The sequence below is a fragment of the Rhodamnia argentea genome, chromosome 11, assembly GCF_020921035.1.
Source record: "Rhodamnia argentea isolate NSW1041297 chromosome 11, ASM2092103v1, whole genome shotgun sequence".
In the NCBI taxonomy this organism is placed as follows: Eukaryota; Viridiplantae; Streptophyta; class Magnoliopsida; order Myrtales; family Myrtaceae; genus Rhodamnia; species Rhodamnia argentea.
In genome coordinates, this window is record NC_063160.1 from 9,475,639 (window position 1) to 9,502,154 (window position 26,516).

Consider the following 26,516-nt stretch of genomic DNA (forward strand, 5'->3'; position numbering starts at 1 on the left):
TAAGCACTCTAGACGGTTACACTTTGTACAAGGCTATATAAGTCCGCAAGATGCTCAAAAATCAATTAGACTTATCAAATTTCTTGCAATTTTATCAATTCTTTATTTGTACACGCGATTCTTTATTCATTATCATTTTAGCAATTGTAGTCTAATAGTTTCGTCCCATATTCATCTCTTCCTTTCCGAGTCGCCATATAACATAATTCACTTTAAAAAGCTAGAAATCCATCCGGATGAAGGGTCTTTCGTCGACGATTATTTTCGGCTAAACAAATGTAGTTTTTCTCCACTTAATAGATTGAACTTTTAAATTGGACTTTCTATTCTAAGAAGTAGGTTTTTAACTGCTAACAAATGGAGAAATAAGATGACTTGAAAGCATTTGGAGGGTTCAATCAGACACATGAGACGCTGACTTAGTTACTTCACCGTCATTTTACCGGGCTAGTTAGCACTTAGCAGTTTCCACATTAATAGTTCTCGGCAACCTGTCGACTGAGATTGAGAATAAGTTGAAGAATGAGAAAAAAGTCCACAGAATTATGGTGTCATCAACCTACAAAATTCCCTAGCTCGAAGCTCTCACATGAGAATTCCAATACGTTTATTGTAAAGTAAAAATTGTACACCTAGTATTTGTGGCAATTCAGCCTATCTAGTTAATTTTGATCGAAAAATCATTGTCATGAATGCCGGTTGTCCTATATGGGACAACCGATACCGATATAGACAAATGTTACATTTTTTTAGAATATTTCTGCTAAAATTTTTAATTTTTTTTTCTTTGTTTTTTTTTCCCAACTCGGCCAACGAAGTCACTAGTCGACCATCGCTAGCCATAGGCGAGAGCTAATGACCCTCACTTGGTAGGCCAACAAGCGAGGGTGTCAACCCTCATCTAGATTTGTTAGGAATCGCGCACCAATTTCAGAATAATAATTCAAGTAACCAATTCACACTAATAGAATATAATCATAAAAAGAACAGAATCAGAAGAACACACTAGAGAATTTGTTATCGAAGTTCACCTAAACTTGGGCTATGTCTCTGTGCAGAAGCACTCTACGAATCTGCTAGTCTTCAAGAAAAGTAGGAATACAACTAATGATCTTATCACAAGATCGGGGTAAAAAAAAAATCAAGAACACTGAAGAATACCGTCACGGCCTCTCTTTTCTTTTTTCTCTCTATTCGCTATTTTGCGCTTCTCTCTCTCTCTCTCTCTCTCTCTCTTTGCTCTTATGATGGCTACTACCTTTTACGTCGTTAATATAAGAGGTATAGCTTTCAACTTAGGAGCAAAAAAGGACAAAAGACAAAAAGGTCCTTAATGAAATGTTTTGGCTTCACACGCTAACAATCTCCCACTTAAAGACAAATATATCCGATGCACCAAGCAATTTTGCATCCATCCTTTTCAAAAGACTAGTAACTCAAACTTGTGTCTTTGCGATACTCCTCATCAATTAACATGGAGTAATACCAATAGGAGTACTACAGAAAGTATGCTTCTCTCTATCTACTACATTGGTAAACATGTCAGCTGCATTTTTTGAGCCATCAATCTTTTGTAGCTTTAACTCGTTATCTTTCAATGCTGATTTCATGAAGTGATAACACTTCTTGATATGTCTAGTTCTTGAGTGATAAGCTGCATTCTTTGCTAAGTGCACTGCACTTTGACTATCACTCCATAGTATGCTCACTTGTTGCTTTCGATGTAGTTCCTCCAAGTAATCTTGTAACCACATGATTTCCTTAGACTCTTCTTGACTATCACTCCATAGTATGCTCACTGGCTGCTTTCGATGTAGTTCCTCCAAGTAATCTTGTAACCACATGATTTCCTTAGAGTCTTCCATGATCGCCATGTATTCTACTTACGTCGTTAATAGAGCCACTATTTTCTATAGTTGAGATACCCAACTCACTACTATACCGCAATCTGTAAATACATATCCAGCGATACTCTTACCACTATCTCTATCACTCGAGTGATTTGCATCCACGTAACCTTGCAATTTTAGAGATGTACCTCCATAACAAAGAGAGTAATTTGATGTACTTGCTAGATATCTCAATATCCATTTTCTTGCATGACAATGCTCTTTGCCCGAGTTTTCCAAATATTGACTCACAACTCCCACTGTTTGTACAATGTCCGGTCTCGTGCTCACCATGGCATACATCAAACTTCCCACTACCGATATGTATGGAACTATCGCCATCTCATCTTTCAAAGCTTGAGTACTCGGATACACATCCTTGAAAAGTTTGAAGTGAGTTGCTAGAGGAGTCATAATTGGCTTTGCTTTATTCATGTTGAATCTCTTCAACACCTTGTTCACATAGTCTTCCCGCGATAACCATAATTTCTTATTTTTCCTATCCTTGATGATTTTCATGCCTAAAATCTTCTTGGCCTCTCCCAAGTCTTTCATAGCAAACCGCGATGCTAACATCTTCTTTACTTCTACGATTCTCTTCATATTATAACTGGCCACTACCATGTCATCAACATATAAAGAGAGCTATACAATATCACCATCGCTATACTTTCAAAAGTAAATACAATGATTAGCCTCATAGTGTGCAAATCCTTTTTCTTCCCAAATTTTAAGTACCATTGTCGCGGGGCTTGCTTTAAGCCATACGAGCTTTTCTTCAAACGACACACCATGTGTTTTTTACCTTTGACCACAAAACCTTCAGGTTGCACCATGTATAACTCTTCATCTAGATTAGCATGCAAAAATGCTGTTTTTACATCTAATTGCTTGAGATGAAGATCCGTCGCTGCAACTATACTCAGCAAAACTCTTATTGATGTCATCTTCACTATTGGTGAAAATATCTCGGAGTAGTCGACCCCTTCTTTTTGAGAAAAGCTCTTTACTACAAGTCTCGCCTTGTATCTAATACTACCATCTGCTTCACTTTTGATCGTATACACCTACTTGTTTAACAAAGACTTTTTACCAATGCGCAACTCGGTCAACTCCCAAGTTTTGTTTCGTAGTAATAAGCTCATCTCGTCTTTCATAGCACGCACCCACTACATGTGAGATGTATCTTTCTTTGCCTCATCATAAGTCTCCGGCTCTCCCGAATCTGTATATAAGATATGGCTCGGAACAATATTAGCTGATGGATCAAAAATTACCTTTGGCTTTCTTACAGGTGTAGATCTCCTCAAAACAGATACTTCGGGGTTGTTAGTTTGTTTTGGATCACTACATTCCTCTTAAACTGCCTGCTCATTGATAATATGTTCATCTTGAACCTCCCCTTTAGGTGCACTCTGATCTGTTCGAATCATCTTCACAAGAATGTGTCTAGCTCAACATATTCTAGTTCTACCGTGGTCTCATGCTCTATCCGACGATCTTTGTACATCTTTTCTTCGGGGAACGCCACATTCTGACTTCGAATGACTTTGTTATTCTCATAATCCCAAAGCCTATATCCATATTCATCGCCACCATATCCAATAAAGACATACTTTTGGGACTTAGCATTAAGCTTCTTACTATTCTCTTTGCCAATCAAAGCATATGCAATGCAACCAAAAACTTTTAGATGTGAATAGTTGACCTTTTTACCCGACCACTGCTCTTACGGTATTCCTCCATCCAGCGCACTAGATGGACTCTTATTAATTAAATATATAGCTGCATCAACTATAGCATCCCATAAGTGTAATGGGAGACCCGCTTGTAGTCTCATGCATCTTGCACACTTCAAAATAGTTTTGTTCATCCTCTCGGCTATGCCATTCTCTTGAGGAGTTCTAGGAACAATCTTCAATTCATGTATGCCTTCTCGGCTCAAATATTCTGCAAATTCATTACTTGTATATTCACCTCCATTATCGGACTTCAGAACTTTAATCCGATAACCTGTTTCTTTTTCTACCATGGTCTTCCATATTTTGAAAACCCCAAATACTTCTAATTTTTCTCTAAGAGCATAGACCCGAGTCTTTCTTATCGCATCATCAATGAAAGTGACAAAATACTTCTATTGACACCTAAATTTTGATTTTTTAGCAAATCATTTATTTAAGCATAAAATGAGAATTAGTCATAATTCTTGAAAAAATGACTTTTCATGCATTGCATATTTATTTTCTATTAGTCATACATGTCACTTGCATTTAGGATGAGTCAATTGAGTTTAATTTGGCAATGACTAGACCGGACTCGGCTTGAGAATCTCGATTATCGCAAGAGGAGGTGCCGAATTTTAATGGGCCAATGGGACTTAGTTTTGAGCTCAATTATGTCTATTCGGTCAGAATTTGATAATTAAGGTTTTCAGTTAAATGTTTGTTATTCGGAGAAATCTTAATTGGAGCCCAACAATTTGAGATGAACCCATAACGTGATTGAAAATTTCGGTCAAGGCTACCTCATGGGGACCTAATTTTAACTTCAAATTAGCCCATTCTGAACATTTAATTGAGTGAAGCCTCCAGTTAATTATCCATTTAATTAACTAGAACCCAATTAGGCCCAAAATTACACTCTAAACCCACAAAAGAGGCCATTTTCGGCTATTTCTTGCCCCATTACTCCATTTGGCCGAAAATTACATAGAGTCCTAGGAGATTTGGACTCTTCCAAACTTCAAGATTAATTACGAGTTTCATCAATTAAGGATTCTTATCTTAAAGAGTTTTATCGGATCATGGAACTTATCTAGCTAGAGTTCTAGTAGATGTGGACTCTTGTGATCCAATGGCTAATGACAAGTCCTACTCTAGCTAGGGTTAGTGATCCAATGGACCCACTTAATTCCTACTCCTACTAGGACTTCAAGGACCAAGCTCTATATAATAAGCTCTTCACATTAACGTAGGGAGGCTGGACAAACCCTAAAAAATTTCGACACGTATAGAGCAAGGGCTGAATCTTGGTGCATCCACTCATCAAATCCGTGCATTAAGGCTGCCGTTTGAAGCTCGCACGATCAGCCCCATTCAGCCTTTGTGCCGTGCCCGGTTCGTGAGTTTTTTCAAACTCATCCGAAGCCACCCGAGTCCTCCACCGTTCATCCAAGCTGCTTCCTGTTCCAGCTTTTTGTTTGGATGCAAATCAGCCCTCTTTAGTGGTAAAAGAGCTTCCTTTTATTTTGATTCTCGAGACCTCACAAAGTACCTCATATTGTGTTAGAATTTTGACGATTTCAGAGCCCGATTCGAATCAAAAGGGGACTGTTTCAAGCGGATATACAGCTTGTGCGTGTGCAGAATTTTAGCTTGGGAAAAGGTAATTTTTCTTGACCTTTGATTGCAATTTATGCTTGTTTATTTGGAAACTTGCATATATGTTCTAACACTTTGACGAACATACTTGAATTGCAATTAAAGACGAAACTTGAACCCTTTTCAATCTAGTTTTGCTCAAAATCGAAAATCACCAATGGTAGGATGAAAATCTGATTTGTTTGAGAAGATAATTCGTTCATAAGATAGGTTGAATTGTCATGATGTTCTTGAGAATTGCTTGACATCAATTAGAGAATATCTTTTCTCAAATAAAATTGTTCATCATTGTGGTGATCTAAATTGGATTGGGAAAAGATCAGATTTTTCTTTTTGTTGAATTAAAAAATCAATTTTTGGTAATAAATTCTATCATGGCCGAATGTCACACGTTGGAAGTCCTTGCTTGAAATTCCCATGTTGGTTGGTTGACTGGAACTTATCCATTGGGTGCTCGATCATAACCTCGTGTTGTTGATAGGAATTTGTGATTGTTCGACATTATCTCCTGGCGTGAATAAAGATTCGATCAAATTGAAATTTTATCTGATTTAGCTAAATTAGATAATTTTTTTTTACTCATGGATACAATTTTTTTTTAGCTAGTTGTTATCTTTAGCACATGCGAAACGATTTGGATGTTATATGTTGTTATCTTATCTTATCTCTGGTGAATTTTCTGAACACATTTGATTAGAGATAAGGTTTGGTTGGATTGGATGTCTATCTATTTTTTTTATGAGGATTATCTAAAATTAAATTTTCAAATCTTAAATATAATTTCTCAAATTAAAAATGAATTGAATTTTTGGATGAGGAAAGGTCGGTCCCCAATCTCATAATTTCGGCCACCCCTCTCTAATTTTCGAAATTTCAAGTTCAATTGATTCATTTTATTTTATTTTTGTCGTGCTTGTTTGTTTTGATTTGTTATAAAATTTGCACATCTTTAAACAAACATGCCCATAATATATGCTCCCTATGTGCCTAGACCCTTCAGAAAAATTAAATCACACGCCTTAGCCACGATTTTGTGGAATGGGATATGATTTAGTACAAAAATTCGTGTTCTACCATTTGGCGAGAAGGGACGTTGTTTTTCTATACATATATCCGCATACCGGCTCGAATCCTCAAGGATGTAGCGGATAAAATCTCGCTCTAGCCCGGATCTTTGGGAATGAGATGATTTTCAAAAAAATCGGAAGCTAAAAGGTATATTATGGGTGTTTTTGTTTATTTTTGTTCAAATTTTTGATTGCTTGTGAATGTTTTATTTTATTACCAAAAATACCAAAAAAAAATCATCCTCTGGGCGCTTAATATATGGTCTTCATGTCACAATTTTCCAATTAATCATCGGATTCACATCGATCAATCGGAAGGGCTTTTTCATGAAATTGGTATCGAAAGGGCGTTAATTTTTCAATTAGCGTAACCAAGTTCCCGGACTCATTTTCTTTGGTTCGTAGAAATAAAATAGTTCTCCCTCTATTTTATTAAAGTTTCTGATCAATCTTCCGTAAATGATTAGTGGCAGCTCCGATTAAATATTTTTTCATGAATAAACCTACGTTGCGATTCGGTAGGACTTGGGAGGGTCCGAATTAGGTTAGTTGATTTAATTAACCCGATAATCCGTTAGCCTAAATTTTAGGTCGCGACAACCTCTTACCACAATAAGAGAGTTCTTGAGTTGGTCCGCACATATCGGTATGGATCAACTCTAGCTTTTGGCCTTTATTCTGTCGCCCATTTAATTGAAAACTAATAGCCTTTTGTTTTCCATAAATGCAACTTTTATAGAAATCTAATTCAATTTTCTGTAAATCTGGAAGCAATTTTCTTGAGTGTAACTGCTTTACACCCTTTTCACCAAGATGTCCCAAATGATAATACCAAAGAATAGACACATTACCTGTGGCCACTATAGTTGCAACCATATCACCGATATTGTTTCCCTGGAGAAGGTAAAGTGTACCCGTACGCTTTCCCTTTGCTACTACTCTTGCCCCCTGAGATTATCTTCCACTCTCCATATTCCAAAGTTGTTACCATGCCTTCTTAGTCAAGTTTACTAGTTGAAAACAGATTTTTCTTCAACTCGGGAATATGTTTAGTTTCACACAAAATTAGATGTCTTTCACCCGATATGCTCACAATCACAGTTCCTTTTCCTACAATTGGACATATGTGGCCGTTTCCCATAACCACTTGTCCAAAATCTCCACTAGCATAATTAGCACATATATTTTTTTGCGAGGTGCAATGAAAAAAAGCACTAGAGTCAAGAAACCACTTATCTGTTGTTAAGTCAAACACTGCGGATAAACACAAATTCTCTAGCAAAGGTTCATCGCTTAACACATTAGCTCCATGATTCTCTTATCATTGCTTCTTTTTATAGGCTTCACACTGAAATTTACAATGTCTTGTCTGCTGACAAAACCAGCACTTATCTTTTGCAACCTCTCTTTTCCCCCCGCATTGTAACCCGTCACGCCCGCTGAATTTTCCTCTGCTTTTACTTCTCCCACGGTTCTCTACTGCTAGTGCCATTGAAGATGCAGATGCCGAAAAATTATCTCTACATAAGACTTTCCTTCGCATCTCTTCATCCATGATATCGCTCACAAGCATCATTCGAGTGAAATCATCCTTCATGGTGCTCGAAATTTCCTGCACCGCAGTATTGTAACTTTCCGAAAGGGAACATAAAAACAATAAAGTTTGTAGCTTCATATCCAGATTTATGCCTGCGGATTCTAACCGACCTGTAACTTGTGTGAAACTGTTAATATGCTCTGCAATAGAACCTCTGTCGGATAATTTCATATTAACCAACTTCTTTAGCAAAAATATCTGATTTGATGTGGATGATTTCTCATAGATATTTGTTAGAATATCCATGACTTCTTTTGCAGTCTTCACTTTCGCGATGTGATATCCTAACTTTTTGGTCGGCCCTAGACGAATCGCACCTAATGCCTTTCGAACAAGAATTTTCCATCCCGATTATGCTATCGGATCTACTTCCACGAGTTCGGGTTTCCAACCCTCAAGTGGTGCATAGAGATCTTTCTGATAAAGATAGTCCTCTATTTGGAGTTTCCACCATCCGAAATCCTGCCCATCAAACTTATCGATTCTGATTTTATCTTCTACCATACTGTTTGCTTTCAATCTAATGTCACCGAAAAACCCTCAATGTTTTCGATTGGCCAACCAAGCTCTGATACTAGTTGTTAGGAATCGTGCACCAATTCCAAAATAATAATCCAAGCAAACAATCAACACTAGCAGAATATAATCATAAAAAATCAGAATCGGAAGAACATACTAGAGAATTTGTTATCGAAGTTCACCCAAACTTGGGCTACGTCCCCACACGGAGGCACTCTGCGAATCCGCTAAATTCGAGAAAAGTGGGAATACAACTAGTGATCTTCTCACAAGATCGGGGTAAAAAAGAAATTTTGAACACTAAAAAATGTTGCCACGGCCTCTCTTTTCTTTTTTCCCTCTATTCGCTACTTTGCTCCTCTCTCTCTCTCTCTCTCTCTCTCTCTCTCTCTCTCTCTTATGACAGTTGCTACCTTTTACATTGCTAATATAAGAGGTATAACTTTTAACCTAGGAGCAAAAAGGACAAAAGACAAAAAGGCTCTTAATGAAATATTTTGGCTTCACACGCCAACATGATCTGGGGGAAGCCCTCGCCTATGGCTAGCCATGGTTTGCTAGTGACATCACCGGCCCATAGTTGGGAAAAAATAAGGAAGGAAAGAAAAGAAAAGAGAAGAAGAAGGAAAAAACAAAAAAAAGGGAATAAAAAATTTAGAAAAATTAAAAAATTGTCTGCGTTAGCTGGTCATGCCACGAGGACGACCGATATCCATGTCGATGTTTATTGGCCAAAATTGATCGAATAGAATGAGATAATACAAATGTAAAAGGTATAGAACAAATTGGTCCAATTGAAAAGTTTATGACTGAATTAGTATAAATGTAATAAATTTAGGACTTTTTTGGTACATTCCATGCTGACTAGAAGACTAATAAAGATGTTAGCTCAATTGTATCCGAGTAGTAAAGGTGGTAAAATGGGTCAAGAACCTATATTCTAACCCACATGTAAATGTGTGGGTCAAATGAATTAACAAACTTAAGTGGGGCATAAATGGATCACTTAACAATTTAATGAATCTTAAATTAGTTTTAAATATGTCATAAATGGGCTACATATCTTAGCCATAAAAATGTTTTCTAATTTTTTATTTTTTAATTTTATTTATTTTTTATTTTTTATTTTTTTCGGATTAGCATGGTGAGAGTCGCTGGCAGACCCTCGCTAGTCACATACCGCTAGTCACATACAAAGGCTGGCTGACCTTTGCCAACACCAGGCGAGGAGGGCCGACAGCCCTCGCCTGGGACCGGTGAGTAGGAAGGCAAACAATGTCTACTGTCATAAAGTTGATTAACTTCTAAATATTGGACGGACTTAAAAGGTGGATGCAGGTACGGTCCAAAGGAAGAAAAAGCCTGCTTGTTGGTTGATGACTTGGTAATTACGTCTTTGGTTTTTCTTCGTCCTACTCGTATTATAATAACTAAGGTGAAGTGGAAAACAGGGCAATACATAGTTCCAACTCATGTACGCGTTTTCTTGAAAGCAACTTAATAATTAGATAATTACAAAAATTAAAATATAAAAAAATTACATAGTTGAATTCCAACCGAGAAACACATTGACACAAAAATGACATCGTTGCGAGGGGATGCTCGTAATGTGCAAATCCAATTTCTTACAAATCTATAATGCCAATTGTTTTATTTATGACATCGTGATCTTTAGCTTGAATTTTACGTGTTCATTAAAGTTATCGTGGTACTACTTATTTGCCTGGTAAAGCCCGTATCTTAAAAAAGAAGGGGCTACGGTGAAAAGATCCGACAATTTAGGGCCTGCATGGTAACCATTCTCATTCTCTGATTCTGATTCTGAGAACAAAAAAAGATGAGAATCACATTTGGTAACGCAAATAAATTTGATTTTGATTATGTTCCTAGAATCAATTTTTGAGAATCGGAATCAGTTTTAGAACAAAATCCAGAACAAAAAAAAATTGATTCTGGAAAAAAGAATCACTTTAGAGAATTATAAAACAAAATGAAATCTCATATCTCTCATTTTTCTCTTTCAGTTCTCTCATCACTTTTCTCTCAACCTAATAAAATAAAATAAAATTTAAAAAAATAACTTTTTTTTTAAAAAAATCACAAAAATTTAGAAAATCCCTAAAAATAGAATAAGCTTATATTATGCTAGTTTGACCTCATTTTCATCAATTTGGGCATAAATTTCCTAGATTTCACTCTTACGCAACAAATGTCATAGAAGATGATGGCATCCAACATGTGGATGATAACATATATACTCGTAACCGTGCATCGCAAAATGTAGACATCTGCACGTGGAGTTGAAGCTAACAGCCACTTGAATTTAGGACAAAAGCTGCAAAATGATAGTGAATGACTTGTACTTAATGACCCCTATATATTTCACGAAATCGGTTAAGTTAACGCGTTTGGATTGTACAAGCAACCCTGGGAGGAAAATTGTCCCAAAAAATCTCAAACCTATTGTAATTTTGCCAATTCAATCATATATCTTTTTTGTTTTGCCAATTGAGCCCTCACCTTTTCTACATTTTGCCAGTTCAGCCCATTTTGTTAATTTTAATCGGAAATTGCTGACGTGAATGTGTGTTGTCTTACGTGGCACGACCGGCATTGACGTTGACAATCTTTAATAATATTTTTATATTTATTTGGAAACTCTTATTTTATTTTTTTTCTTTTCTTTTCTTTTCTTTTCTTTATTTTTTGTCCTTATTGTGGTCAACGACCCTTGCCTAGATCCGGGCAAGGGTGCTTCATCCGCAGCCGTGATGGCCCTTTCCTAATCTGGATGAGGCCGAGCAAGGGTTGATGGGGCCTCGCCCATGGCCAGCGAGGGCTCGGCAATCCTCACTCGGTGGCTTGCGAGGTCCTTGCAACCCTCACCGACAACATTAAGAAAAGAAAAGAATAGAAAAAAGAAAAAAGATAATAATCAATAAAAAATTTGAAACAGATCATAATATTATTATATTCGTCCACGTCGTGATGGCCCTTTCCTAATCTGGATGAGGCTGAGCAAGGGTTGATGGGGCCTCGCCCATGGCCAGCGAGGGCTCGGCAATCCTCACTCGGTGGCTTGCGAGGTCCCCGCAACCCTCACCGACAACATTAAGAAAAGAAAAGAATAGAAAAAAGAAAAAAGATAATAATCAATAAAAAATTTGAAACAGATCATAATATTATTATATTCGTCAACGTCGGTGCCGGCTGTGCCATATAGGTTGGCGGGCATCCACGTTAGCTGTTTTCGGCTAAAATTGACTAAATGAGCTCAATTGACAAAACTTAAAAATGCTTAGGACTATTGGCAAAATCAAAATGTTTAAGATTGAATTGGCAAAAATTCAATATGTTGAAAACTTTTTGGACAATTTTCCCTGACCCTGGATCATGATACCTCGTATGCAATGGATGAAATTTGAACTTGCGATCTCTAGTTCCCATGCTGGGAAAGTCCCGACGCCTCAGCTAACTATGCCATTGTTAGGGTTTTATAGTAAATACAGATGCCTAGCAAAGTCCTCTTTCTCGTCCTAAAACAAAACAATGCACAAAGAGTAATGCTTAATACACCAAGAGCCATTTATTTTGGGTGATGCCGCAGATTATCATCTTACAACCAAAGCCTGTCTGATGGTCTTGGATACTCATTTTTGTAAACAGAGTCTAAGTGTATGCATCTACCAATTCTCGAATAAATCTCCAAAGCATTAAATGGCGATCCGTTTTCGGCTGCGACGCGATCGCATCTTTCCCAAAATCTTTTCCCTTCCCGCCACCGACAAGCCCGACTCCCACCCCAACAGTTGACATGTTTCTATGCTTTTAACAAAAGAAAAGGTTTGAATCGGACGCAACAAAGTCAAATAAACAAAGCATCTGATCGGGTGTGGAATCAAGATTCCCAGGAAAAATCCAAGTCAAACCCTGCTTAATTTAATCTTTATGAGCTGAAACTTAGGTTAAGTTAATCAAGGGTTTTGCATGAGCCTGAGTGAGCTGTGGTCCGAGGACGTAAACAGCTTGAGCTTGACCATGAAGTGCGCCGCCAAACGAGTGTCATGTGTCACGCTCGTCAATCCTACGCTTCGAGCTCAATTTTGTTAATTGCACTTGTTAAGTCTCCTCCTTCTTTGATGCAAGACTCGTTTTTATATAAAGACGTGCATAGGTTTAACTCCTGGCACTACAGACTGACCTCGCGCATCGTCGACCTCGTACCCTTTACCCCTCCATTTTCCCCTCTCCATCTGGTGGGGGAGGCTCTGATTAGTTCTCTCTACATCGGTATGTTTCGGTACTAGAGTTTCTGAGCTTCTCAGTTGCGACCTTTTCATTTTTAGTGGCTTTTCTAAGCTGCTTTGTTTTAGTAATTGATGCTGCCGTCACGACCGCCGCACATGTGTGGAATGTCATGTAAGGACCCATAACGAACATGGGTTATACTCAAAAATGTAACTTTAGGTGATGAATGCAAATTATTTCGGTGTTAACATGTATGGAAATGTCTCACTACTGCTACTGTGCAGAAATCTGAGAGCTGAGGAGACAAACGCTTGGCCAAAATGAGGCAGACTCAGTTCCTGCAAATGTTTCTTGTTGTGTCCTTGGCATGGCTAGGCGCTTTCTTGGCCGATGCTGAAGACGCGTACAGGTACTTCACTTGGACAGTCACTTACGGAACAATTTCTCCTCTCGGTGTACCTCAACAGGTATGTTTGATTTCTCAACTTTCCAATGCAAACCCTAATGTTGTGTACTTTAGATCACGCCATGGACCGGAGCTATTTAGCCTCCACCAACACTAGGATGGGCTGTCATGAAGTCAAAATTAGACAACTATGCTCATACGAAAAATATAATATCCGATGTGAAACAGCAACATCTAACTGTGATGAGCTATCATGGGTTCGACATGGCGAGTCGAAGTTTTGCTTCGGAAAGTTGATAAGTTGGCCTTTGCTCATCAGTTTATTTGAATGGTTCGTGCAGGGCATCCTAATCAATGGTCAGTTTCCTGGGCCCCCCATTGAAGCTGTCACTAATGACAACATGGTCATAGACGTCATCAACAAACTAGATGAACCTCTCCTCCTTACCTGGTAACATAGCGATTAATCTCAAGTTTGAGTTATATCTCCACAATTGGTAAAAAAGCGACCATGACTACAATCAGGAATGGGATCCAGCAGCGGAAGAACTCGTGGCAAGACGGAGTGCTTGGGACTCAGTGCCCGATCCCGCCAGGCACGAACTGGACGTACAAGTTTCAGCTGAAGGATCAGATAGGGACCTTCATGTACTTCCCTTCGACTGCACTTCACAGAGCAGCCGGAGGTTTCGGAGCTTTGAACATCGCGCAGAGGTCGGTCATCCCCATTCCATATCCTACGCCCTTTGGAGAGTTCACTCTTCTTGTTGGTGACTGGTACAAGAGCAACCACACGGTATGTTGCTTTGTTTATACCTTTCATTCTTTTAACGGCAGAAAAATGCATGAATTGGAAGCATATGTTCCTACTCATTCCATGACATTCTAGGCCCTACGGCAAAGCCTCGACGCCGGCAATCCCCTCCCTCTTCCCGATGGTCTTCTCATCAATGGACGTCCTAATGGTTTCACCTTCACCGGTCAAAGAGGTAAAACATTTGCATCATTTGATGTTATGCACCTTTGGAAATGGAAAATATCTACTCACATCCGAGTGAAAAAGAAAGTATATGGTTGGAGTTTATGAATGTTCAATGAAAATTTCAGGGCAAACATACAAGTTTAGGGTTACCAATGTCGGAATCGCCACTTCGATCAATTTCAGAATTCAAGGCCACAATCTCACCTTGATTGAAATTGAGGGATCTCACACTTTGCAAGAGGAGTACGAATCGCTCGACGTCCATGTTGGCCAATCCGTCACTGTTTTGGTCAAATTGAACGGGTCGCCCAAGGATTACTTCGTGGCTTGCTCGTCCCGGTTCACGAAGCCGATCTTCAATGTCACCGCGTTGCTTCGTTACGACGGATCTAACATCCCGGCCTCGTTGCCTCTGCCGATTGCTCCAACCTACCAAATCCATTGGTCCATGAAACAAGCTAGGACCTGCAGGTAAATTAGTCCTCACATTTTTCTTGTGATTCCTTAGTTTGAATCATGGCAATAAGGATGCCAGGATGAAGCAAAAAGAACACCTAAAGTGTGCAAATTAGGATCCAAACGCATATATTTTGGCTAGGTTAATTATCAAATTAGGTAGCTTTAACTAGGTCAGTTTTGAGCTGGATTTCAAATTTTGGACCAGCCAGATGCTCAATTTGAACTAGCATATGTTACCCGGCCAGATTATAATAAGTAAAATGTAAAGACTTTAGTGTATCGATTTCAGGGTTAACGAATTGACAAATTGTTCATATACAAGAAGATTATGTAATGAATAAACCACCAAATTGGTGGGTGTGAACTGAAGAACCGATCTAGAGCGTTTGTTCATCTCGAGAACCATTGTTTTGAAATTGCATGGTTGGACTTCAAGCCGGCAAGCAAGTTGGTTCACGATTAAATGTAGGAATTCGATAAATACAAGTCAGTCACTCCACAAATTAATTATTTTGGATCTTGAGAATTTCAATTTCAATAGAAAGATCTTAATTGCTATCTCCGATCTGGTGCTGATATGCTTTACTTCTCCCGAGAGCTTTTCTATAATTCGCCATTAACGGAAACACGTTACTATTAACCAAAAAAAAAAATTTCAAAAACCTGCAAATCACCGCTACCATCACCGTGGTCATGTTTTTCCCAGAGTCTCAGGAAACGGCCGCCACCCCATGGTGGTCGTTGTCGCCTCAGGAGCCTCGGGTAGCACTGCTCTTGCCTTCACGGGCTTTATCCGTGTCATCAGGCGACATCGATCATGTCCTCAGGCAGCCTGCTCGTGTCCTCACGAGTAGCAGTTTAAAAATGGTGGTGGTTGTCATGCCTGCAAGTCTCTCTCTCAATTCTGCGGTCTTTCATATTTTTTTTATGTTACTGGTGTATCGTGTACTCAGTTCCGCGTAAGAAATTGGGACTTAACATAATGTTACACGTGTATTCCCACGTCGAAATCAGCTTGAAATGTTTCAACCAAAGGTCTAACACTTGACTTTTTTTTAAAAAGTAGAGGATCATTTTGAAATAAAAAGAGGGACAATTTTGAATTTTAGATGAAGTATCAAGAAACTATGTTCTCTGCACTTATATTTGGCGCGCATAACACACTGATATTTTGCTCTTGTTTGGTGTTCCTTTCTTTCTTGTGATGAAAGATTGAACTTGACAGCCAACGCGGCGAGGCCGAATCCACAGGGCTCGTACCACTACAATACGATCCAGGTGGTGAGGACGCTCGTCCTGGCCAACACAGCGACCAAAATAGATGGCAAGCTCAGGTACGCCGTGAACGGCATCTCCTACGTTGACCCGGACACTCCGCTGAAGTTGGCTGACTACTTCAACATTCCCGGGGTCTTCACGCTGAACACCATCAAGGACACTCCTCCCTCGGGGCCAGCCACGCCGGGCACCTCGGTGGTTGGGACGACGCTCCACGATTTCGTGGAGATTGTCCTCCAGAACACTGAGAATGCTATCCAGTCCTGGCACTTGGACGGCTACAGCTTCTATGCTGTCGGGTATGATGCTAAACGTGCTCACGTCCTCTATCTTGCTGTATTATGATTAAGAAATTTGGATTAGATCTTCTCATACACATAACTCAATTCAGACAATGCCTAAAATCGCAATACATGATCTAGTAGATTCACCGGGGTCATGGGTCATGATCAAACGAATTCCTACTAAGCGATTTGTACAAAATACAATTACAAAGTACTCTACTAGGGTGTCTCAATTTAATGAGCAATGTGATAGAATCAACTAGGGCATAATATATGGCCTTCCCTTTAGTTGAACATGATCGATGCATGAGTATATGTGGATGTTCTGTTTGTAACACCGTCTAATATGTTTGACACAGGTATGGTTCGGGTTCGTGGACGCCGGATATGAGGAAACGGTACAATATGGCCGATGCGATCTACAGGCACACTGTTCAGGTACAACTGCCCGCTCGAGAAACATACATCATCCGCCATTAAGCTGAGAAACAAATTGTGCGGCCTGAGTCCGAACCATTCTATCCTAGTACATCTTGAGCTTGACACGAAGCTAACTTTTGATTCACAGTCCAATCATGAAGCCAGCTTATTACCGGATCCGTTACAATCTAGGATCAAAACTAACAAAACTTTTGGCGATTACTAGGTGTACCCATTGTCGTGGAGTGCGATACTGGTGTCCTTGGACAACAAGGGGATGTGGAACTTGAGGTCGGCGATCTTGTCGAAGCGGTACTTGGGGCAGCAGCTCTACGTCCGGGTCTGGAACAATGAGAAGAGCCTCTTAACCGAGTACGACATCCCACCCGACGCATTGCTCTGCGGCAAAGCCAAGAAGACCTCCTAGAAACAATCTCTCTTCCAATTTTCAGTCCCCTTAACTGCGTTTTCTTTCTCAATTTGGTCCCGCTTTGAGTCAGATAGACTCCGCATATTCAGCTCTCAGTTACGATGGGGTGACTGTTAGTTTGGGGTAAAAAAAAAAGAATAATTAAGCAGAAGGGAAGCAGGCAAGCGTAGTTGTTGGAATTGGAAGGAGAGATATGAACATTAGTCTATTTGTAGCGATTGATTTCTCTCTAATTGTATCTCGAAAATAAATTATGTTCACATCATTTTCTCGGTGACCATCTTTGTGCATTGTGTGATACTATCTATGTCCGGACCTGTTCTTTTCCGAATGAATGTGTTCTACTATGAAGATGAAAGCAAGTCAAGCATGCTTTTAGAATCTCAAAAATAAAAAGTGGTGCGTCGTTGATTTCTATATTGCTCACTAAGAAGAAGACAATATCATTAGGAAACCCAAATAAGTGTGGCACAATCCGTAAAAAAAAAGCATAGGTAAGCCCGATATGCATAAATGCTACGATTTAATAAATTTTCTAACTTTATAAATCCGCCCAACTTTTTTTTTTTTTTTTTTTCTGATTTGGAAAAAAGAAGTTTGGAAGGTGCCCGTGAAAATCGAAGCCTATGCTGGCAATGGCATCATGAAATTCTCCACCGAGGAACCAATTTTTTTTTTTTTTTTTTGGTATGAGAGTTTGATATGTTATAGTTGTTTTAGCATCATACACTTGTTGTATTCGGCTCCATGCGAGCGTACCGGCAGGCGTAAGAGTTTTGGACAACATTGATGCGTTTGACATTCACTCATGTTTTATTAGCTTCAAGGGTTTTCCTCATGTTCAAATGGATAGCAAGAGACATTTTGTTTTGGTCCATGGAGCCGCAAGCGGAGCTTGATGTTGGTACAAGGTGGTGACGCGGCTGAAATTGGCCAGTCATCGCGCCACTGCACTAGATCTGGCCAGCACAAGCATGGAGTTGGCAGGGCCGGGCACGACCTCCACAGTATGCAACTTCGTGCTACCGCTGACGGAACTGATGGCCTCTCTTCCCTGGGACGAGAAGGTGATATTGGCAGGTCACAGCTATGGAGGGTTTTGCATTTCGCTAGCCATGGAGAGCTTTCCCGAGAAAGTCGAAGTAGCAATTTATGTTGCAGCATTCATGCCCAGGCCGGAAATCCCGCCTGCACTTCTCTTGCAAGAGGTACGATGGCACAAAGTTGTCCAATATCTTCGGCATTGTCCTATCAATAGCCCAATTTTTCCAGGAAAAAGTTTATTATTCGACATTGTTAGGGGACAGAGCTCATGGTTTTGATCCATTTTCGCAAATTACATAGGTTGAACTTTATCTATACAAGATAGGGATTCAAAAGATTTCACACATGCATATCTAATTCGCAATTTAATGCCGTTCCTTTAGGTTTGGAGTTCCTAAAAAAAAGTAAAAAAGTTCATGTCGATCAACGTGAATAATAACTTTTATGAGGGAACTGTTGTAAAAGTAAACGGCGATCTTTGGAATCAACTCAGAAACATAAAACCAACTTGAAATATGAGAGAAGAGATAAGAGAGAAGTAGGGAGCAAATGTTAACTCTTTTTCATTGTCTCAACAAGTTTACAAAAGCTTCTATTTATAGGCTAGAAGGTATATTACATTGGGAGAGGAAAAATCGCTCATGGAATGTGAAAGGTGCAACATCAATCCATATTAATGTGCATTAATGTATATCAATGTATTTGTAACATACATTGGAAGAGAAAATGGTGAAAGGTGAAGCATCCACCTATGATTAATATATTTATAACACTTCCCCTTGGATGTTCACCTTTTTATTATATCTTGTTTAAACCGCCTCATTAAAAACCTTGCTAAGAAAAATCCAGTGGGACAAAAAAAACTCGGCGAAGGGAAAAAGAGTACAGTGTGTATAATACTCCCCCTTATTTTAATAGTCATTGCACGTAGGCTACCTCATTAAAAACCTTTGGCAAGTAAAAACTCTATAGGAAAAAAAAACTTACAAAGGGAAAAAGAGTACAGCCATAAACCTTATGGGTTCCATCTTTCAAGGATGGTTAATTCGCTCCCCACGATTGAAGTAGTCGCCTAAGTCGACGCATTCCTATTCCATATACAAATTTTTCAAATGTGGAAGTAGGTAGGGATTTAGTGAACAAATCTGCAAGATTGTCACTAGAGTGAATTTGATGAATATCTATTTCACCTTTTTCTTGAAGCTCATGTGGATAAAATAACTTAGGTGAAATATGTTTAGTTTTATCACTTTTGACAAATCCATCACGCACTTGTGCAATGCAAGCCGCATTATCCTCAAAAAGTATAGTGGGGGCATCATGAACTGGGGATAAGCCACATGAATCTTGAATGTAGTGTATCAAAGTTCTTAACCAAACACATTCTTTAGCAGTTTCAAATAATGCAATAATCTCGGAATGATTTGAGGAAGTAGCAACTACACTTTATTTTATTGACTTCCATGAAATTGCCGTACCTTCACAGAGGAACACATAACCAGCCCGTGACTTGGCATTATGAGGATCGGACATATAGCCAGCATCCGAATATCCCACCAATGTTAAATCTTTGTTTCTTTGGTAAAATAAACCAAGATCAATAGCTCCTTGAATGTAACGTAGAATATGTTTAACGCCATTCCAATGTCTTCGGGTTGGATTGGCACTGTATCTAGCTAGAACATTTACAGCAAATGGAATATCGTGTCTGGTGCAATTTGCAAGATATAACAGTGCTCTTATAGCGCTAAGGTAAGGAACTTCGGGTCCCAACCTATCCTCGTTTTCCTCTTTAGGCCTAAATGGGTCTTTGTCCACTTTAAGTGAACGTACTACCATTGGTGTCTTGAGAGGATGAGATTTTTCCATGTAAAATGTCTCCAATATCTTTTTTGTATAATTAGACTAGTGCAATAAAACTTCTTCCGGGAGGTGTTCGATTTGCAGGCCAAGACAATACTTGGTTTGATCCAAGTCTTTCATTTCAAATTCCTTCTTTAGGCAAGAACGAGCTTCTTTGAGCTCTTTTGGGGTTCCAATTATATTCGGGTCATCCACATATACGGATATGATGGCAAGCCATTTGATGACCTTTTTATGAACACACAAGGATATATTACATTATTTACATATCCTTGCTTCAGGAGGTAATCACTTAACCAATTGTACCACATACGACCCGATTGTTTAAGACCATATAATAATCTTTGCAATTTGATACTGTACATGTTGCGATTTTCATTCTTTTCCATCTGGGAAATTGAAAATCCTTCGGGGACTTTCATATATATATATATATATATATATATATATATATATCGGTGTCAAGTGACCCATATAAATATGCAATCACAACATCTATTAAGTGCATATCTAGATTCATACTTATTGCCATGCTGATCAAATAACGGAACGTAATATTATCCATTACGAGAGAATAAGTGACATCAAAGTCCATACCGGGTCTCTGCGAAAACCCTTGGGCAACTAGTCTCGCTTTATATCTTACCACCTCATTCTTTTCATTGTATTTTCTTACAAACACCCATTTATATCCAACGGGGATAACATCTTTGGGTGTTCGGACAATGAGTCCAAAAACACGTTTATTAAGCGAGTCTAGTTACGTCTTAATTGGCTCCTTCCATGTATTCCAATCTGAACTCTTCTAGCATTCAAGAATGGATTTTGGTTCTGGATCCAAATTATCTTTTGAGACAGTTAGCGCTACCGAGGAGGCAAATGAGTCGTCGACGACAGTTGTAATTCTATCATATCTCACTCTCGTGTTCATATAATTTACTGCAACCTCTATATTAACATCAACCAAATCCTCATCGTTTCCCAAATCAATAGGATTTGGCCATTCCGTATTCCCGGAATTGTTATTTAGGGCAGCTGCACTAATTTCACTGGGATTGCTTTCCTCTGCGGGAGGCGCATTGGGTGACCGAATGTTTTTTCTTTTCCGCGGATTTATGTCTTTAGTCACTGTGGGTCGTCCATGCTTCCGGCGTTGACTAGGCTCATCAGACATTTTTGGTCCCAAGGGGATCTCCACTCTAGGTGGTGAGTTTTTTGCAGGAATATGGGACTTAGTCACCCCTTTGTGATCAGTAAATGCATCCGACAATTTACTTGCTAAATGTTGCAAGTCAATAATCTTTTGAACTTCAAGTTCAGTTATGCTTGTACGTGGATCAAGGTAATTCAATTGATCTTCCTTCCAGAAAATTTCACGACATTCTTTAAGCTTCAGGCTTTCTCCCCCTAAAGTAGGAAAATGTGCCTCATCAAATACACAATCAGCGAACCGGGCAGTAAACAAGTCGCCTGTCTGGGGCTCTAAGTATTTTATAATAGATGAAGATTCATATCCCACATAAATACCAAGTCGACGTTGAGGCCCCATTTTGGAACGCTGTGGAGGTGGTATAGAAACATATACGGCACAACCAAATATTCGCAGATGGGAAACATCGGGTTCACATCCATGTACAAGTTGAATCGGGGAGTATTCATGATATACAGTGGGTCGAATTCTAATCAATGATGCAGCGTGCAATATCGCATGTCCCCATAAACTAAAAGGTAATTTAGCCCTCAACAACAACGGTCTAGCAATCATTCTCGGGCGTTTGATTAAAGATTCTCCTAAGTCGTTACGTGTATGAGTATGTGGCACAAGATGCTCCACGTCTATCCCAATAGCCATACAATAGTCATTAAAGGCTTTAGACGTAAATTCACCAGCATTATCTAACCGGATCTTCTAGATCGGGTAATCAGAGAATTGTGCACGTAATTTAATTAGCTGATTGAGTAATTTTGCGAAAGCCATATTACGTGTTGACAACGGGTCAACGTATATCCATTGCGTTGAAGCATCAATCGGGACTATGAAGTACCCGAAAGGTCCACATACGGGGTGGATAGGCCCACAGATATCCCCTTGAATTCTATGCAAAAATATAGGAGATTCCATCCTTACTTTAGTATGAGACGGCCGTATAATTAATTGACCCTCAGCGCATGAATCACATACATAATCGGTAGGTGAAGAGAACCCACGATTTGTTAATGCATGTCCAACTGAATGTGTTAATATTCAACGCATCATATTCGACCCTGGGTGACCCAAACGGTCATGCCATAATTGAAAACCTTGTGGGTTTGTGAACTTCGGGTTTATCGCAACATGTTTATTACTCACATTTATGTAGGTATAATCAGACGCGGCCGGTTCGGTGGAACCGCCGGTTCCGGTTCAGGAACCGGCGGTTCCGGTTCCACGAAAAGGTGGAACCGGAACCGGCCGTGAAAAATGGCGGTTCCGGTTCCGAACCGGAACCGGCGGTTCCGGGCCGGTTCCCGGGCCGGTTCCGGCCGGTTCCGGTTCAGCCGGAACCGGCGGTTCCGGGTTCGAACCGCCGGTTCATTCCGATTCATTTTTAATAATAATTTTTAAAATAATAAATAATAAAATAAATATAATAAATTATAAATTATAAAATACAATTAAATTGTACATTGTAATAAAATATGGGAAAAAAAAAAAGAAGGAATGGGCTTGAACTTAATGAATTATCATTAAGCGACCTACATATCTTCTTGGGGATAGAAGAATCAAAGCCCATGTAGTTCTTTTTACCTTTGAGAACCCCAACTTACCTCATCGTCAATCGTCGCTACCCGTTGTGGTACCCGTGGCGGTGGTATCTCCAACATCATCGCTAAAAAATTCGTGTTCACGATCTAACTCTTGGTGTCGATATTTCGCCCTCGTCCAATCGCCGACACAAGCTTGAGCTTCCACGAGTCCGGGCTTAATCTTGAACGGCGAGAGTCCAAAATTAATCCTCCGTAACTAAATGCTTGTTCAACCGCAACCGTTGAAGAAGGGGTTGCTAATATTTGACGAGCGATGAGGGCGAGAAGCTGGATACTCGATTTGGTGACTCTTCCACCACTTCGGGATTTCGAAATCTGTACTATGTTCTCGCATCACGAAACTCAAATTGAGTGGTTAAATATTTTTCTAATTCAGAAATATTACCTGTTGCCCCTTTTTTTTTTTTTTTGCCTACTCTTAAGCATATTATACCCTCTACTAAGTGAACTACCACCTTCGCTACGTGAGGCAAGTAGATTGTAAAGATCCGTAATCACTTAAACCATATCTACTACAAAATTCTCCATATAATGCTACTATAGATTCTTTAACATGTCCTAATATATTTAAAATATCTATTGAATCATCCAAATGTAAACAATCATGATAATACACATTCAAATAATCTTGTAAACCGTCTAATTTAATACGTGGATCAAAAACAATACCAACTAAATAGACAAGAGGAATTTGCAAATAATAATGCAACCATTTTTCTCGCATTACTAAAATAGTTTGACCTAATTCGGTATCTTTTTCATATTCACTAAAAACACTACTAATATTAACACACTCTATTAAAAATAAATGCGTTGTAGGATAATAAATACCAGATAAAGTCTTAGTAGCATCATTAAAAATTTTCAAAATATCTAAAATTTTCTTGCAAACGTCCCAATGTTGAGGAAGTAAAGTAATTTCGGGAATATTTTGTGAAATAAACATACATAATAAATCTTTATATTCAAAAGTTTGCCGAAGCAACTCGTACGTAGAATTCCAACGAGTCGGAATATCTTTTGGAAATCTTCTTGGCCTTCTCCCATTTTGTTTACAAAATTTTCCCCATGATTTCATACATTGGGGACGACTCCATAAAAATTTAATTGCACTTTTTATTGGGGCGAGAGAAGTGTCAAGAGTTCGTAAACCATTTTGTACACATAAATTTAAAACATGACAAGCACATCTAATGTGAAAAAATTGTCCGCCAAAAGTGGGTTTGCAAATATTTTCTAATTCGGGAATAGAAGCGGTATTTGCGGCGGCATTATCAAAACCAATTGAAAATACTTTATTTATTAAATTATATTCTTCTAAAACTTGCCTAATTATTCTATAAATATTATGAGCCGAATGGCTTTCATCAAAAACTCGGAATGCAATAAGTCTTTTTTGAATCATCCAATTGTCATCTATCCAATGACACGTGACACCCATATAAGAATGAATTTGCCAAGGATCACTCCAAATATCGCTACCTATATGCACACGTCCATTGAATTCCGCAAAAAATTTTGCTAAAGATTTTTTTCCTTTTTTATAAAGATGAAAAACTTCCCGTTTAAGAGTATTTTTTGGAATAGTTGGCGCTTGGAACCAACGCAGTATTTATCAAATATTTCATATTAAAATTTTCACCAAGTATTAAACGGAGCATGATCAAGGGCAACATATTCACCTAATGTTTGTTTATAAAGTGCTTCAGGTGAAACGAAATAAAGGATGAGGCTTAGAAGTGGCGTACCCGGAAATTTGTTGTTGCGTATTGTCGATCCCCGCTTGCGTTGGATGTTTTTTTCGTCAAATGCCGACGGAATGTTCCGTAACCGTCTCCTTTCGTGAATTTATAAGTTTGCGAACAATATTTACATTTTACATTATACTTACCTTCGACTTCATCACGTACCTTGTCGAAGTGTAGCCACAAGTCCGATGTATTATCTCGGCCCTTCCGTTCCGGCTCATTTGCCGTTGACGTTTCTTCGACACCCGGTGGGAGGATGAAGACTTTCTTGTGTTGGGATGTGCTCGACGTTCGGAATCGGGACATAGTTGATATTATCGTCGTCGTCTTCCCAACTTGCATACTCACGAGGATCGTATTCATGAAAGGGATAGTCGGAATCTCCCATAGCCATCTTGCCCTTGTCGGCATTTTCGCTTCCACTTGCCATTTTTTGAGAGAATTGATCGGGATTGAGAGAATTGGGAGAATTTGAACGATTTGAGAGGATTTCAGAGAGAATTCGAGAGATTGTTCAGAGAATTTGTGACAAAAATGAAAGGGGAAGCATATGTATTTATAGGCAAGAATCATTTTTTTTTTTTATTATTTTTTAAAAAAAAAAAAGAAAAGCAACGCCAAATTGGCCGTTGCACAAAGCAACGGCCAATTTGGCCGTTGCACGTTGGCAACGGCCCAAAGCGGGCGGCCGCGGGGGGGGGGGGCGGGGCAGAGCCCAACGGCTCTCCGCCCGGGCCCACCATTTTTTTTTTTTTTTTCGGTTCGAACCGGCCCGAACCGCCGGTTCCGGGCCGGTTCCCGCGTTTCCGGAACCGTGGGCCCGGTCAACGGGCCGGTTCCGGGCCGGTCAACGGGCCGGTTCCGGGCCCACGGGCCCAAATGGCACTCACTAGGTATAATATAACCCGGAGGAGAATGATGGTAACTTTTCCATAATTTATTTTCCGTATCCACTCATCCGAGTTAGATACAAGTATTCTTTACCACCTTCGGTTTCGGTTTCAATGTGAAACCCATTGGAACAAATATCTTTAAAGCTGAGTAGGTTCTTTTTAGACCGTGGGCAAAATAAAGCATCATTAATAAAAATTTATGTGCCCATTGGAAATATTACACGAGCTCTTCCGGAGCCTGTAATTATGTTACTATTGCCTGAAATAGTGGTAATATTCCCTTCGCATTTTTTTAATGTCTCAAAGAACTTCCTCTGCTGGAGGATAGTATGTGTAGTACCACTGTCTACAAGACAAAAAATACCATGGTTCTCCTCGAGATAAATGCTCAGCATCATTGATGACTAACATAAAAGAATAAGAAATGAAATTATAATATTAAACGTGAATATCATTCAAAAACTAAGAGAATGCATGTGAATAAACATAAACTTATATATATTGCTTAATCTAAATCCAAAAAATGATCAATATCAAAAGATGTATTGTCAAGAGATGGTTCTTTATCCTCCATAAAGGGCTTGGTTGCAACATTGGCTTCCCTTTTTCTCTAATCTTGTTCCCTTTGATAGAGGTCAACCAGGTGCTTTGGGGTGCGACAAGTGCGATACCAATGGCCTGTAGAACCACATCTATGACAAATATTGGCACCGGCCTGGTTAGATACTTCTGGACCCTTTTTTCTTGGTGGACCATGTTTAGGTCCTTGTGAACCTCTATCTCGGCTCTTATAAGGTTGATTTTTCAAGTTAAGCTCTTTGCCCTTCCAATGCCGGTGACTCTTGTTTTTATGACGTACGACATGTGCTTCGGGCATAGGTGCAGATCCAAGAAGACGGGAATTATGATTTTGCATCAACAACTGGTTGTGCTTTTTTGCTACAAGTAGTGCAGAAATTAATTCTGAATGCTTTGAATAATTCTTTGCCCTATACCGCTGCTGGAGTACAAGCTTATTGGCATGGAATGTAGATAATGTTTTTTCCAACTTTTCAGTCTCTGTGATCCGTTGTCTACAGAGTCTTAATTGTGATACAATTCAATGAATAGCAGAATTATATTCCGCTACGGACTTAAAGTCTTGAAAGCGTAAATTGATCCATTGAAACCTGGCATGAGGAATGACCACTTCTTGTTGATG

At 39.2% G+C, this 26,516-nt stretch overlaps 2 protein-coding genes across 2 annotated transcripts; both read left to right on the forward strand.

The window, feature by feature from the left end:
• Positions 1 to 13,020: 13,020 nt before the first annotated feature.
• LOC115746967 (L-ascorbate oxidase homolog) lies at positions 13,021 to 17,170 on the forward strand. The gene is made up of 8 exons (XM_030682968.2): positions 13,021 to 13,167; positions 13,448 to 13,557; positions 13,632 to 13,902; positions 13,996 to 14,095; positions 14,214 to 14,559; positions 15,759 to 16,124; positions 16,469 to 16,547; positions 16,756 to 17,170. Exons 1-8 carry the CDS (start codon positions 13,021 to 13,023, stop codon positions 16,954 to 16,956), a joined length of 1,620 nt encoding a protein of 539 aa, XP_030538828.1. The 3' UTR covers positions 16,957 to 17,170.
• Positions 17,171 to 17,933: 763 nt separating this feature from the next.
• LOC125312928 (methylesterase 10-like) lies at positions 17,934 to 26,347 on the forward strand. Its single transcript, XM_048273014.1, has 2 exons — positions 17,934 to 18,167; positions 26,195 to 26,347. Exons 1-2 carry the CDS (start codon positions 17,934 to 17,936, stop codon positions 26,345 to 26,347), a joined length of 387 nt encoding a protein of 128 aa, XP_048128971.1.
• Positions 26,348 to 26,516: the final 169 nt, after the last annotated feature.